The sequence below is a fragment of the Pyrus communis genome, chromosome 10 (assembly GCF_041283825.1).
Source record: "Pyrus communis isolate YQ-2024b chromosome 10, ASM4128382v1, whole genome shotgun sequence".
NCBI classification, from domain to species: Eukaryota; Viridiplantae; Streptophyta; class Magnoliopsida; order Rosales; family Rosaceae; genus Pyrus; species Pyrus communis.
The window spans coordinates 30,521,048-30,535,602 of NC_142574.1; the positions used below are offsets into that span (position 1 = coordinate 30,521,048).

Sequence of the window (14,555 nt, forward strand, 5' to 3'; positions counted from 1 at the left end):
GTTAGGTTCATTTTTGGAATGGAATTTGGCAATTAAAATGAGAGGTGTTAGATTAACGGAGAGTCGGAATCTGAGTTTTTATTAAAAGATGCGTACTAATTATTTTTGTTGTTTACCAAGTGACCAAAGTGGAAACTAGTTTATTACTAAAATGACATTATTTTATATGTTAAACAAAGCAATTCCACTCGTTAAGTAGTAATTACTCTAATAGAAATTGTTTTTGTGCAACTGCACTCGTTGAACGAGTGCAATAGTAATTATTTTTGCTCAAGAAATTAAATTTATAACGAAAAATCTCGGACGCAACTAAGTCCAGTACAATCAAAGAAGAGAGCATAACAAGCATTCATCGAATGGGCTTTTTTGTTAATGCGGCAACTGGTGGGAGTTCAGTGTCTGATTTAGGCCCGTTTAATATAGAGGGATTATCTGAACAAACACTGTTTTTTACATGGGGCCTGGATTTAAAATCATCGAGTCGGAGCCGTCCAATCAGGCCCAATAGCGATCGCGTCCAATGGTACTCACATCGCCAGATCGGAAGAGTAATAGTAATTATTGAACGAGTGCAATAGTAATTATTTTTGCTCAAGAAATTAAATTTATAACGAAAAATCTCGGACGCAACTAAGTCCAGTACAATCAAAGAAGAGAGCATAACAAGCATTCATCGAATGGGCTTTTTTGTTAATGCGGCAACTGGTGGGAGTTCAGTGTCTGATTTAGGCCCGTTTAATATAGAGGGATTATCTGAACAAACACTGTTTTTTACATGGGGCCTGGATTTAAAATCATCGAGTCGGAGCCGTCCAATCAGGCCCAATAGCGATCGCGTCCAATGGTACTCACATCGCCAGATCGGAAGAGCCTGCAAATCGCGAGCTTCTGGTTTCAGCGAATTTCCAAAATTAGGGTTCTTCTCGTTTGAAATTCGGACTGCTACGATGTCAGATTACGAAGGCGTCAGCAAGGTTCTTTTCTAATTTCCGTTCTGTTAATTTGTTAAGCCAATTTCTGAAACTATGCTTGCTCGTTTCATATGTCAATTTGTTCATTATCGATATGTTAATTTGTCGAATCGGATTAGATTTGGGTAAATAGTTGTAATTTATGGTTTTCCAGAGTAAGGTGTTATTGTTTCTGTTTGTTAAACACTTAGGGCATGAAATTAGGCAGTAATTTGGTATATTTGAGTATGAACCCCTTTTCCCTAGAGGAAGCGATGAATTTGAAATGAATTACTTGATTTGAATGCGAAGTATTTGTAAAGAGTGATGCATACATAGTTTCGGATCGCGATTTTCTGTTGTGTATGTTTGTGTGACGATTATCGAATGGCTGAGTGATGTTTTAATTGCCTCAGTACAATTCTCGTGGATCAGAACGTGAGAGCTCGTGGAGAGATCGAGAGCGAGACCGAGGTCAAGATAGAGAAAAAGATGGTGACCGTTATACACGGGAGTATAAGGATAAAAGTGGAAGATTTGACAGAGGGAGAAACTCGTACGATGGCCATCGCCGCGGTAGAAACCAAGATTTCGACAGGTTAACCATGTGCTTCTTAATGAAATAAACTTATCCAAGTTGTTCGCATTATCTCAATTGCATTGTGGAGTTAGCAAGTGAAATTGTTCTTCGACTTTAGGTTTGCTTACATTGTATGTTTATCTTGTAGGCATCATGATTATGATCAAGATAGAGAAAGGAGGAATAGACATAGATCACCATCACATTCTCGTTCTCACTCAAGGGACAGATCTCCTTCTCGTTCCCGTTCAAAGAGGTTCGGGAAACTTTTACATAAACATTCACTTTCATATTGTTATCTTGATCATGACACATCTGATTGTCTTTTTAGTTGATGAGAAATATATCATTCTTGCTCCTTTAGGTTATGCATTTAGTGTTGAGTAATGTTGTTTAAACATTATTTCCTATTTCAAAAGTTTTAGCTGGTTAAAACATAAATGGATGCTATTAGTATTTTGTCATGAAAGCCGCTTTGCTCCATTGTAATCTTGCTGAAATTTTTGTCTACAGCAAGCGTACAAGTGGTTTTGACATGGCACCACCTGTTGGGTCAGTGCTGCCTAATGCTTCCGTTTCAGGTTTGGATCTAACTACTCGATCACCAAATTCTTGTCAAAGTATATGTAGCACTTTCCATTCGAGAATAGCTTCCTGACCTCCTGTTATTTATATGAGCATGCTAGAAGTTATCTTTCTTATTGTTTTACTCTGGAAACTGAGAGCCATTGTTGTGTTGTTTGGTTGTTGCTGTGTTGTTGTTTGTATGTGTTTGCTTTTATGGTTTGGGTAAGAAGGCGATGTTGAGTTGGCATGACTACATCAATTGATGTTCAAGGGAGAACCAATGGAACGATTAGCTGGACATTCTTCTCCTTCGACTGATACAGTTGACATTTGGTAGACTTACAGATATTTCCCTACCATCCGCAATGATGGAATTTGTTTCTTCATTATTTCATGGTATATCTTAGGTATGAAATATTAGCTTTTTCAATGTAAAAGATACTTTTGGGCTTTCAGATGGATTTCATTACTAGTGTAGTTGTGACATATTTTTTCCATAAAACTATACTACTTGTCCTTCTGTTATCACTTCAATAATAATAATGCAGGACAACTGTCAGGTATTCCCCAAACGATGCCTGGAGTGGTACAAAATTCATTACCTTTTGGGGCGTTGCATGTACGTTTCACCAGTATAAGCTTCTATGGGATCTTGAGTTCGATTTTTCCTTTGTGTTCTTTGTGAATAACTTCATATGCTTTTGCTTGTTACAGATGGCTCTTCCATTGATGCCAGCTCAAGCCATGACTCAGCAGGTAAATTTATTATATTTATGTTCATATATATAAATTTGCACAATTTATTTTTCTCATAAATACATGAACGGCATCTTTTTCATTGGCCGATGAGCGGTGTATATATATTTCTCTCTTGCAGGCTACAAGGCATGCATGTCAGGTATACGTTGGTCGGCTTCCTCCCTTGGCTAATGAGCAGGTTATAGTTCTGGATTTTGTTTTGGATTCTTTCCCAAGTAATAGCAAGTGTTTTGACTCTATACTGGAGTTGAGATGAACGGGGAATCTAGGCTATAGTTTGATGCCATTTGTGTCATCACTCTAGAATCCAGGGATTTACTTTGTATATAAGGTAGCTTATAAGGTAGCTTTCTGTAGGTTGTTACAGGGCCAACTGCAATGGGTTACAAATAAGCCAAAATATTGATTAAATGTTTTTCAATTTTTGAAATTGTTGTTTGCCTCTTTCTTGTTCAAAGTATTTTTCTTGTGTTCTTTAAAAGACTTTGATGGAATGTTATATTTTTGTCAGACAATTGCCACATTCTTTGGCCAAGTCATGGCTGCCATTGGAGGAAATTCTGTTGGTTCAAGTATGTGTAATCCACTTTAACTAGGTTCAACATGCGCCTTAATGTATTACATGATTCAGGATCCCATGGGTTTTATCTGAGAGCAATGTGTTATCTGAACTTGCAGGTCATGCGGTTGTAAATGTCTATATTAATCATGAGAAGAAGTTTGCATTTGTGGAGATGAGAACGGTTGAAGAAGCAAGTAATGCAATGGCATTAGACGGGATTATATTTGAGGCATGTCAATTACAAGTTATCATTATAGTTTTGTTTTTTGTTTGATCTGTTTTTAATTGTCATAGGGGAAGGTGTCAATGGTAAAGTACCGTAAAAAGAAGAATGTGAGGGTAAAATAAGAAGCATAACTAGTGTAGAACTGAAATGTTATCATGTCTATTGGATTAAAGCTTTTCTAATTTCAGTATTATCAAATTCGTTAAGTTGGTTAACTCTCTTGGGTAAGGAACCCTATCAATTTTATAGAGAATTATCATAAATATGCCAAAAAAAAAGATAACATATTGAGATTTGTATTTGTTGGTTATGATGGGGATTAGGTCTGAATCTTTGGATAATGTTTTAATCATTCTTTCTGTGTGCTCTGTGGGGTATGGAGGAAATATTTATTTGTTGACATGCTCCTTTTGATTATCAGGGGGTTGCTGTGAGGGTAAGAAGGCCTAGCTGCAACACTTGGTCCTAGCCAACCAAGTCCTTACCTTAACTTGTCTGCCGTTGGTCTCACACAAGGGTAGGTCGATTTTGGTTTTTCAATTTGAAGACTACTTTAGTTTCATACTCTCTATAATTACTTTTGAAGTTTTTGGATTTGAGTTGTAAAAGTCTTCTGTTGTACTAATTTTGCATTTGTTTGGCAGTGCCGTTGGTGGAGCCGAGCGACCTGACCGTATCTTTGCGGGTGGGTTACCTTACTACTTCACTGAAGCTCAGATTAGAGAATTGCTTCAATCCTTTGGGTATGGGCATAAATTGCCGGCAATCTTGACATTCCTCATTTATGATAAAACCGTAGTTGCATATTCTAACTTCATATTGATCACTGCAGACCTCTCCGTGGTTTTGACCTCGTGAAGGATAAAGATACAGGAAACTCTAAAGGATATGGATTCTGTGTTTATCAGGTACATACTCAAAAGCCTGGCTTTGATTTTGATTGTTACTTTTTCAATTGTTTGTTTCTTCTCAGTGATTGATTTTAGGCCGTCTCCTTTCTCTTTTATACCTATATACTGTTTTATGATTCTTGGAGGTCACTCCTAAAAATCTGGTCGACTGATGTTCTAGAACTTGAGGATCCAACTGTGACAGACATTGCCTGCGGTGCTCTCAACGGCTTAAAAATGGGTGATAAAACTTTAACTGTCCGGCGTGCTACTGCCAGGTTGTTATTCTTTCAAACTGAAGGGCAAGCCTGATCTTTTTATTATTCAAGCCAAGTTAGATAATTTGGAACCTTTTTGCAACGATTTTACAGCAACGGGCAGTCTAAAACAGAGCAAGAAAACATCTTGGTACAGGCACAACAGCATATAGCCATGCAGGTAAGGAATACACATCATTGGTTCGTTGTAAATGTTTTTCGAATGCACTGTTGACTTATGTCTTTCGTTGTAGAAAATGGCCGTGCAGGTTGTTGGCTTGAATCTTCTAGGAGCTGGAATGGCAACTATGGCGAGTGGTGAGACACCCACTAAAGTCCTATGCTTGACTGAGGTAGTTGACATTTATTCAATACTATGGTCAATCGTATTCAAGCTAAAAATTAACAAAACGAGGTTAAGAAGATTAACAACTTCAGGTCGTGAAGATCGAAAATCACACTCGGTTTTATCCTAATCTCACACAATTCACAAGCTTTGCTACACATAAAATAGCCGTACCTACAAGTGGATTGAAGACCAGCCCATATGAAAAATTTAGGATCCATCTTAGTACTATGGTCTAATGGTATTCTGCTTTACTAGTAAATGGGAGGTTTTAAGTTTGATTCTGGCCAAAGACGAATTTAAATCATATTATTGTGAACTTATGTGAGGCTAAAGTTACCCACTCCACTTTAGTGGAGATGATATTGTTTTTTTTTTTTTTTTTTTTTTTTTTTTTTTTTTTTGAAGAAAAAGAAAACAACAGACCCATCTGGACCATAGCATCTCTGTAAAACTTGACTTATACATTTTTGTATTCTTGCATCTTTTGTCTTGAGCTGTGTCTGGGCTCACTCTCTAGTCCTGAAAAAACAAAATCTAAAAGCAAATGTGTTTTGTGTTTTGAATTCGTAAAAGTGAAAGGAAGAAGACGATAGAAATATGCAAGTGTTACGAAATTCAAACTTTAAACATGAAAATTAAAATTTCACGATAATAATATAGTAAAAATTATGTAGTATTATTATTAAGAATACATTCGTTGTCAATCATGACGTGGAAATTACCATTTCATACTTTTTCTCTCGCAAACTTCCTTCTCTTGGAACTGATGTTTTTTAATTTCTTTTATTTTTCAATTTAAATGTATGATATTTCTGTTCTTTCTTTTTTCAAGTGACTACAATTAAATAAAACAGAAGCCTGTGGTCCTTTTGCCAGAAAATATTGTTGTTTGTTTGAGGCTTGTCGGTACTAATTGATAAATTTTTAGTTGTGATGGGAACACGGATGGTACACCACGTGTTTTTATGCAAGTGGTGAAAATTTTTATTTTTTAAGTTATTAACTTTTTAACACACATATCTCACAATTTATATGGAAACACGTGGTGTACCGCATCATGTGAAGGTCACACTGAAAAATCTCTCGTGCTAATTGGTACCTCTATATAAAGAGGGCATGCATGTTCATTGTTGCAAGCAACCTACCATACCATTTATGCAAGCCATGAACACTCATCTGCTTCTTTCACCCCCTACTACAGTTATTGACCGTCGACCTAATGATTTGTTCCCAAAGAAGCTGTCCTCCCAAAGTAGCTGTGTAAATCGGAAGGGAAGGCGGAGCTGCTCTGTAGGCCACAAAGGAGCAAATGGTGCTCACAATATTAACCCTACCTGCAGTATCAAGCCGGAGGCCGACGAGGACAGGAGAAATAAAATGGACAGGAGAAATGTGTTAATTGGTCTCGGAGGAGCAGGTCTTGGTCTTGGTCTTGACACCAATCCATTGGCCTCTGGTGCACCAATTCCCCCTCCGGACTTTAGCACGTGCGGCAAGACTACGGACGAAGTAACAGGACTTGATTGTTGTCCGCCAACAAGTGAAGTCAAAACTCCCACTCCCTTCAAGCCAGTAGCGCCCCCAAAAAGCTCAGTCCGCACTCGGCTAGCAGCTCAGAATGCTGTCAAGGATCCTGACTACATAAAGAAGTACAGAAGAGCCACTGAGCTCATGAAGGGCCTTGACGTTGACGACCCGCGTAATTTCTGGAACCAAGCTAATGTTCATTGCAGCTATTGCGATGGTGCGTTTAATCAAAACTTAGCTGGGTACAAATGTCTGGAGATACAAGTTCATAATTCGTGGCTCTTCTTTCCCTTCCACCGCTGGTTCCTCTTCTTCTACGAGAGAATCCTCGGTAGCCTTATTGACGACCCGACTTTCGCTCTGCCATTTTGGAATTGGGACAGTCCTAATGGCATGTACTTGCCTGAATTGTTTGAGCTCGACAACGGCGCCTCCCCTCTGTACGACCACTACCGCAACACCAAGCACCGGCAGAAGGATTTCTTGCTGGACCTCAACTACAGTGGTACAGACGTCCACCAAGACCCAAAAACGCTAATAGATAATAACCTCAAAACCATGAACCGGCAGATGAATACCAAGGACCAGTGCCTATTCTTTGGGCAACCTTATAGGGCTGGCGACTGTCCAAACCCCGGTGGAGGAAACATTGAGCTTATACCCCACAATACGGTCCACAACTGGACCGGTGACCCCAAGTGGCTTGCGGAGGACATGGGAAAGTTCTACTCTTCCGCTCGAGATCCAATCTTTTTTGCACACCACTCCAACGTGGACCGCATGTGGCACCTGTGGCTCGAGAAAATAGGAGGCAAGAATTTGGAACAAGATGACTGGCTTAACGCCGAGTTTTATTTCTATGACGAGAAGAAGGAACTGGTGAGTGTTACCGTCCAGGACTCGATTGACATTGGAAAACTCGGCTATGCTTACGAAAATGTTGACATTCCGTGGCTCCAGACCAAGCCAACTGCACGTAAACCAGCGAATAAGGCGAAACCTGATGGTTTAGGACTCCAAGATCAGTCCTCTGCAGCTAAAGGTGGATTCTCTTTGGACTCCAAGATCAGCATTGCGGTGCCGAGACCAAAGCAGGGCGTGGAGAAGGCGGAACGAGAGGAGATATTGATCTTGCGAGACATTAAATTTCCGAGCGACCAGGGTTTGAAGTTCGATGTATACGTGAATGATGATGCCGACACGCCAAGTCAGCCCAGCCAGAGTGAGTTTGCGGGGAGCTTTGTGCATGTCCCGCACAAGCACGGCATGACTTTTAAGACCAGCCTGTATTTGGGAATCACGACGTTGTTGAAGGACGTGGGAGCCGATAAGGCCGCTAGTGTGGTGGTCACTTTGGTGCCAAGGTACCGGAATGGGCCGGTCAGCATTGGGGGCATCAGCATCGAGCAATCTTCTTGCGACTGATATCCGTAATGATTCTTAACGACAGAATCCTGGGAGTTAACTGTTAAAACCCACGCTATAGTATATACGTATGAATAAACCATGATCTGTCGTCTCGGTCAATGCATGCATGCATGCTTCCCTGTTTACCTATGTATCCCGCTGCTATTCCATCTCCCATCTCTGCTGGCTTTAATAAATTCTCTAAACTTTTTATTACTCTACTTTTATCTTGGTTAGTGATTTTTTCGAGTTTCTTCTCCGTCAATTTCAAATACCTTTATAATTCCTCTTCTTTCGAGACTTTGTTCGATATCAAACATATCAAACCCGCTATCAGATTGCAGAAAGGAAAATAATTGTAAGTTTGATTGATGGGAAATTTGGATTAGAGGGTATGAATCGTATGATGCTGGCTTAGAAAGTTAATATTAATAATTTTGTTTTCTCATTGTATTTGGTTTAGAAAACAACAGGTAGGTGGCTAGGAAGGGGAGCCTGCCATGGAAGACAGGAAGAGTGGCAACAATAAGATGCAAAGTTGTCTAATACAATATTCTCACGTGGCCTTATTAAATTTGTCAGATTAGTCTAGCGGTCCAGATTGTTTTAAATGCGTGTTATTATATCGCATCCAAATGAGAGGTTTTTTTGTGCATAATTTGTCACCTGATGTTATTATTCAAAATATTAATTGTGTATGTTATAGACTTAGGGTAGATAATAAATAATAAATACAACGTTTTTTTTTTTTTAAATTTTTTTTTAAATTTTTTTTTAACAAACAGTATTATGTACAGGAGGGATAGACTTAGCCTTACAATGGGCCAACAATAATGTAGTTCAAATTCGCCTTTAACGAGAATCGAACATGTAACGATCCGTCCCCAATTTTAACGGGTTTATGAATCCCAAAGATGTTTTTTTTATTAAATCACTATTTTATATTATTTTTATTTTTATTTTATTTTATTTTAAATGTTTAATCAGATATTTTAAATATAATATTAATATTTATGGTCCGTGGGGCCCACACCTCATCCAAAGTCTCCACGCTCACTGCTCCACGTGTCCCCTTCCTAAGCTCTATGGAATCTCTCCCGAGCTCTCTCTGGAGCTCATCTCTCTCGGCTTACTCCCTCTCTCTCGAAGACTCTCGAACTCTCTATTCGTGCCTTCTTCAACTCTCTCAGCTATCTCTTCACTCTGTCTCTCCTGCATCTCCCCCTCACACTCTCTCTTTTTTTCTCTTAGTCTTCTCCCGTATCTCTCTCTCTAACTCTCTCCTCCCCCTACAGCACCGACGTCGAGGACCACCACCACTCATCATCTACTCCGGCGAGCACTGCCACCACAACCCAACCTTCCACCTTGTCCTATCTCTATCCATGAACCCATAACTAAGGACAAAAATGTGGAAAATCCTCGTATCGAATAGCTCCGGCATCGAACGGGATGTTTGACGAATTCACAATGTTACCCCAACTTGGGTAAGGATCGAGAATGCTCAAAACCCCTTTTTTAATGACTTTTTGGTGCGAGTTATGAGTTCCTAGTGTGTTTTGACAATGAAATGGTACAGAGATAACTTGGAGAAGTTATTTCCCAAATTCCCGCGAAGCCCAAGATGTTTGGAAGCTATTTTCAACTGACTCCGACCACATCGGGGGACCATAATGGTATATTCTTGTTCCTGGAATCCTTAATATCATTTTTGCCTTTTTGACTCGTAGAAAATGGTTAAGTTTTGAAGCTAATTAGAGCTCGGGAATTTTTCGACCAAAATCCGGCCTTTTCATTCATTGGGTCCGGCAACTCGCGAGCTCAATCGGGTTAACCCGACCCACAACCCAAAACAGAACCGAACCCAACATCTGGCCCAACCCAGCCCAACCCAGCACCCAGTCCAACCTAGCAAACCCAGCCCAAACCAGATGTAATCCAACCTGGCCTAACCCAGATGCAATCTGACCCGAAACCTAGTGACCCGACCCAATGGAATATTCTTCGAAATATTCTTTGGAATATTCTGAGTTGATCGGCTCGGCGTCTCGGTTGACTTTTTAGGGTCAATTGTTGACTTCTTGTGATATTTACCTAGACCCCTCTTAGGGTAATTCGACGCCTGATTCTAAATCCGTGCTCCGTTATCCCAAAATCGATCGTTATAGAAGGGTTTTACTAATTGGTCCATCACTTATGCTTAGGTACGATTATTATTGGAGACTCCGATTTTCCTAACTCACGGTTGCAACCTCGCAAGTATCTGTGAGCAGACCCCTTCTTAAATTGCATGATTTTTATTAAATCCTAGGCTTGCATTCACAAAAAGCATGATTTCATGATTTTACGTTTTATGCATTATTTATGCTTTATCGAATTTACATTTTACGAAACGTCTAGAATTATTGGATTTTCGTTTATGAAATACTACGAATTTTTGAATATGATTTATTATGGATTTATGGGATGAGGCTTGAGCTTTTGAGCTCCAGTGATTTGATATGAGTTTTTGAGATACGTTTTCTACGCTTATCTAGTGGGTAATCATACAACACATACACAGAACCTGAGTATGTATACATCTATGGCCATATGACACATCTGAGGATATTTATGACATACTCCTAGCTTCACTGGCGAAACCAGTGTCCAACAGCTTCACTAGCCACGGCTAGTACGGTGTGTTATGTAGATATATTTCTACTCTAGCATAACCCAGAGTCGGACAGCTTGACCTTCGGGTGATAGGGCTTACCATATGTCTTCACTGGCGTAACCTAGTGTCGTACAGCTTCACCTTCAGGTGATGGATATGCCTTCGGGCGAATATGATATACCTAATTGAGTATATCGCTGAGTTGTTTTACAAGATTCTTTATATTTGCCTTTGGGCGTTTTGATAAGACTTTGAAGAGATGGTTTTATTGCTATGAAGAATTCTTTTGGGCATGTTAGAGTTTTCAGAAAAACCTACTATGTAGTATTATATGAGTTTTCAAAACAGGAGGTTAGTATGTTCAGAAAGAAAATGATTTTCTTATTATTATTATTATAAACTATGGTCCACTCACCTTTCATTTTTGCGCCTCCTCTAGGATTTAGAATCGAGGTGTACGATCCCGGCGTCAGGGCACTTCCACACAGGTATCTTCAAGTCTTCTTAGTGTAGTACCCATTCCTTGGTTCGTACCTTCTTATAATAATTCTTCCACGTTATTCTTGATTAATTGTATACTCTGAACATGTTTCCACATTTGCGTATTTCTTTTTATTTACATATTTTATTTACTTTTGTTTACTGATACCACTTGCATGCATGTTAAAATGGCTTCGTCACCCTCGGATGTCGGCCAACACATGCCTATCCTGGTATCTGAGGATATCGAGGTCGGAGCGTGTCAGAACCTATATAATAAATACAATGTTATAAGTGTATCGACAACATCGTTTTTATTTCAATTGCAGTGTATTGGTAACATGACGTTATAGTGGTCACAAAAAATTATTCCCATCCCTGCGTATGAATTATGTTTGGTGGCTGTAATAATATGCTTTTGGACTGCTATTTCACATGACGACTGCACTTCGTGTGCTTATTTTTGGGATTTTGCTTGCTCCTTCTATTGATATGGTTGTTGACGTTCAAAATTGGAAGGTTAATTCTTCATGGGTGTGGATGCTCGTCAATACTATATTGGGAGATCAATTTTTTGAAGCTTCTACCTGTCAATGGCCTTGCGGGTAACAGGGAGTGGAGGTAAGTTGACAAATGCCAAGCTCCTTGTACCAGTCTGCAACTTCGGAACTAGTGAATTGTAGCCTGTTATCTGTAAGTATGTCATGGAGAATACCAAAACGGCATATAATGTTTTGGCAGTTTTCTTTAAAAATAAAATAAAATAAAAAATTAAAAACTGATGGTTTATTAGGTTTGAAAGTCTGTTGAGGAGGAGAATTCTTGGCAGAATCCTTTTTGGCGACATCTGCGTTCGAGGGTTTGGAATTGTTAATGCAACTCTGAGAAAAGTTAACAGACTCAGCTTTCTCTTTTTCATCCCCACTTCCTCACTCACACAGGTAGCAATCAATTCATTGACATCTCATTTTTCACGCAGTGCATTATAAGAAAATAACTTTGAGTTGAGTGTAGCTATCGGGCAGTGAATTCATAATATCATGCACCGGAAAAGTTTCAGATATGGGCACCTCTAATGCTTTAAGCTTTCCAGCAATATCAATCATTTTGAGAGCATATCCACGGACACTTTGAACACCATCATATCTCATGGTTGTCAAGGAGTTCATCAAGTTACTAGTTTCAGTCTTCTCCGACTCCTTGTAATCTTCCTTGATTGACTTCAGAAACTCCTTAACATTTGTTGCATCAGGAAAACCTCGACGCACAACATCAGTCGTGGTCCTCTTGATGGTCATCAGAGAGATCCTTTTTTACTTTTGCCATTTCTCATACTTCGATCTCTGACTTGTACGTGGTACTTCCATCAGCAGGCAGGCACTGGTGGTTCATCAACTCTCAGCGCCAAGTCTATATCCATGACGCACAACACTATTTTCAGATCCTGCTTCATTTGTTGTAGTTGATCCAGTGAGAGGTCGGCCGTGTTGAGATTCATGGAGGTTCACAACTGAACACATAATATGTAAAGAATTAGTCTTTAGTCCCCAAAACCATATGTTATAGATTCAACATCTTTAGGTCGAAGAAGAGTTAACAATTTCTCTTGATCTTAATACGGTCATAACCATATATGTTTGAATTTTCTGTAACCATGTAGCACACCTTTGTGGTTAGAAAACATGGTTGAATTATTATGCCACTTAAAATTCGAAACATGAATGATAAACCTTCTTTAGATGATTAGTATTCATGTTTTAAATTTTAGTGCAAGTATTGATGTTCAGATCGTTGTAAAATACATGCATGAACAAGAAAAGGTTTAGGTAATACATGTCCATAGATGACTTCCCTGATGATCTGAAATCAGTCCGTAATCTGCATACAATGGAAATTGTTCTTGATGCTTCCGACATTAGGTTAAAAGGTATGTAAAAGCTCTAATACCAAATGTTAGAGTATGTGATGCTGAAACCAAATCACGATACAACACTCACTGTATGCACTACTCAATCGATAGGGCTTGAGACTTCCTGTATTTCGCAAAGAATATGAGAGCAGGGACCCTGCTTTATACTGGAGATGGTGGTGTTCAGCGGGATACTTCCCATTATGTAATCCTTATCAAACTGATCCTTATTACTGTAAAACTACAGTATCCATATCACATTAGACAAACTATTCACATTAGGACTCCTCTAGCTACATTATATGTCTACGTACATTCCTTAATAGCTTACAAGTATAGCTAACCCTAACTCTCTTATCCCAAGACTTTAAGCACATGCAAAACAAGTGCGCAGCTCTAATAAGACTTACATACTCATGCATGCCATTTAAAATAGAGTAATGCTAAGTTTCCACAAAAAAAAAAAAAAAATAGAGTAATGCTAGAGAGTAGTGAGACCACAATTTTGTACCGTATAAATAAAATAAAAAATATTAGGGAGGCTACTTTTTTGAACCACATTGGTCTACCATTTGAAGTGGCATCATTAGCATTCCTCTAATAAACCATTTGATGTGGCAACCCACTAGATGTATGAAGTGCCTTGGCATAAATGACCCACGTAATTTCTGGAGCCAAGCTAATGTTCACTGTGCCTATTGCTAGGCCTCATATCATCGTTTAGAATAATAGATCCGCGGGCCGATTGATTTAACATATAGATACGGAGATAAAAAGTTCCTCTATCAAAAAAAAGGTAAGGGGAGAGTTGAATATCAGAGGGCGAGACAATTAAGATTACAAAATAATAAGAATATTATTAAATAAATAAGAATGTCAAAATGGCTACAAAATTTCAAGAGACTATATCGTGACTAACTTACTCTCAATTGAATAGCAAGCATGCTATTCATAATAAACACCTAATCCTAATAGGTAAGAAACCAAAATCCTAATATTAACGGGCTAAACCTAAAAATCGAACATTAAAGTAAATACTAATATTTTCCAACATCCCCTGTCAAATTCATAGCAGTATACAACATGGGTTTGCAAACAAGCAGATGCAGACTGGCTTCGATAGGCAGATAGGCAGGCAGGCGAATTTGACTTGACTGGCGAACTAGCAAACTTAACTTGACTTGACTTGATTGGCAAACTAATTCTTGCTGGCAGGCTGATTTTGGCTAGCAAACTGATTCTGATTCTGATTGGCTAGTATTGAGAGTATGGAAGAACTCGTGACTCGTCACTGAATAGATAAGATTTCCATATCTCAATTGTAGCAATGAATAAACAAAAACAAAGTACTATCACTCGAGTGGTCACATATTTAAGCACTTAAGTGGTTACAGGACAATCCTAAACAAGCCGACAACTAGTGGGCCTCCTACTTT

The 14,555-nt window shown here is 38.9% G+C and overlaps 1 protein-coding gene, 1 long non-coding RNA gene and 1 pseudogene across 4 annotated transcripts; all 3 read left to right on the top strand.

Annotated features, from left to right (window-relative positions):
* Positions 1 to 802: 802 nt before the first annotated feature.
* Positions 803 to 8,295, top strand: LOC137728814 (splicing factor U2af large subunit A-like; annotated as a pseudogene). Its single transcript, XR_015952543.1, has 17 exons — positions 803 to 974; positions 1,367 to 1,548; positions 1,679 to 1,786; positions 2,044 to 2,111; positions 2,646 to 2,716; positions 2,812 to 2,853; positions 2,975 to 3,034; positions 3,368 to 3,428; positions 3,535 to 3,647; positions 4,066 to 4,161; positions 4,289 to 4,387; positions 4,477 to 4,552; positions 4,724 to 4,812; positions 4,906 to 4,972; positions 5,046 to 5,144; positions 5,230 to 5,378; positions 6,342 to 8,295. The product of XR_015952543.1 is annotated as a splicing factor U2af large subunit A-like (transcript).
* Positions 5,903 to 8,295, top strand: LOC137728812 (polyphenol oxidase, chloroplastic-like). Its single transcript, XM_068467584.2, has one exon. The coding sequence runs from the start codon at positions 6,257 to 6,259 to the stop codon at positions 8,090 to 8,092; it is 1,836 nt and encodes a 611-aa protein (XP_068323685.2). The 5' UTR covers positions 5,903 to 6,256; the 3' UTR covers positions 8,093 to 8,295.
* A 2,570-nt stretch (positions 8,296 to 10,865) lies between these two features.
* LOC137727341 (uncharacterized) lies at positions 10,866 to 12,956 on the top strand. 2 transcript variants are annotated; one of them, XR_011067785.2, is made up of 3 exons: positions 10,878 to 11,218; positions 11,730 to 11,903; positions 12,004 to 12,956. It is a non-coding gene; the product is annotated as an uncharacterized LOC137727341 (long non-coding RNA). The 2 variants fall into 2 exon arrangements; XR_015952544.1 differs by having other exon boundaries at positions 10,866 to 11,218; positions 11,730 to 12,956.
* Positions 12,957 to 14,555: the final 1,599 nt, after the last annotated feature.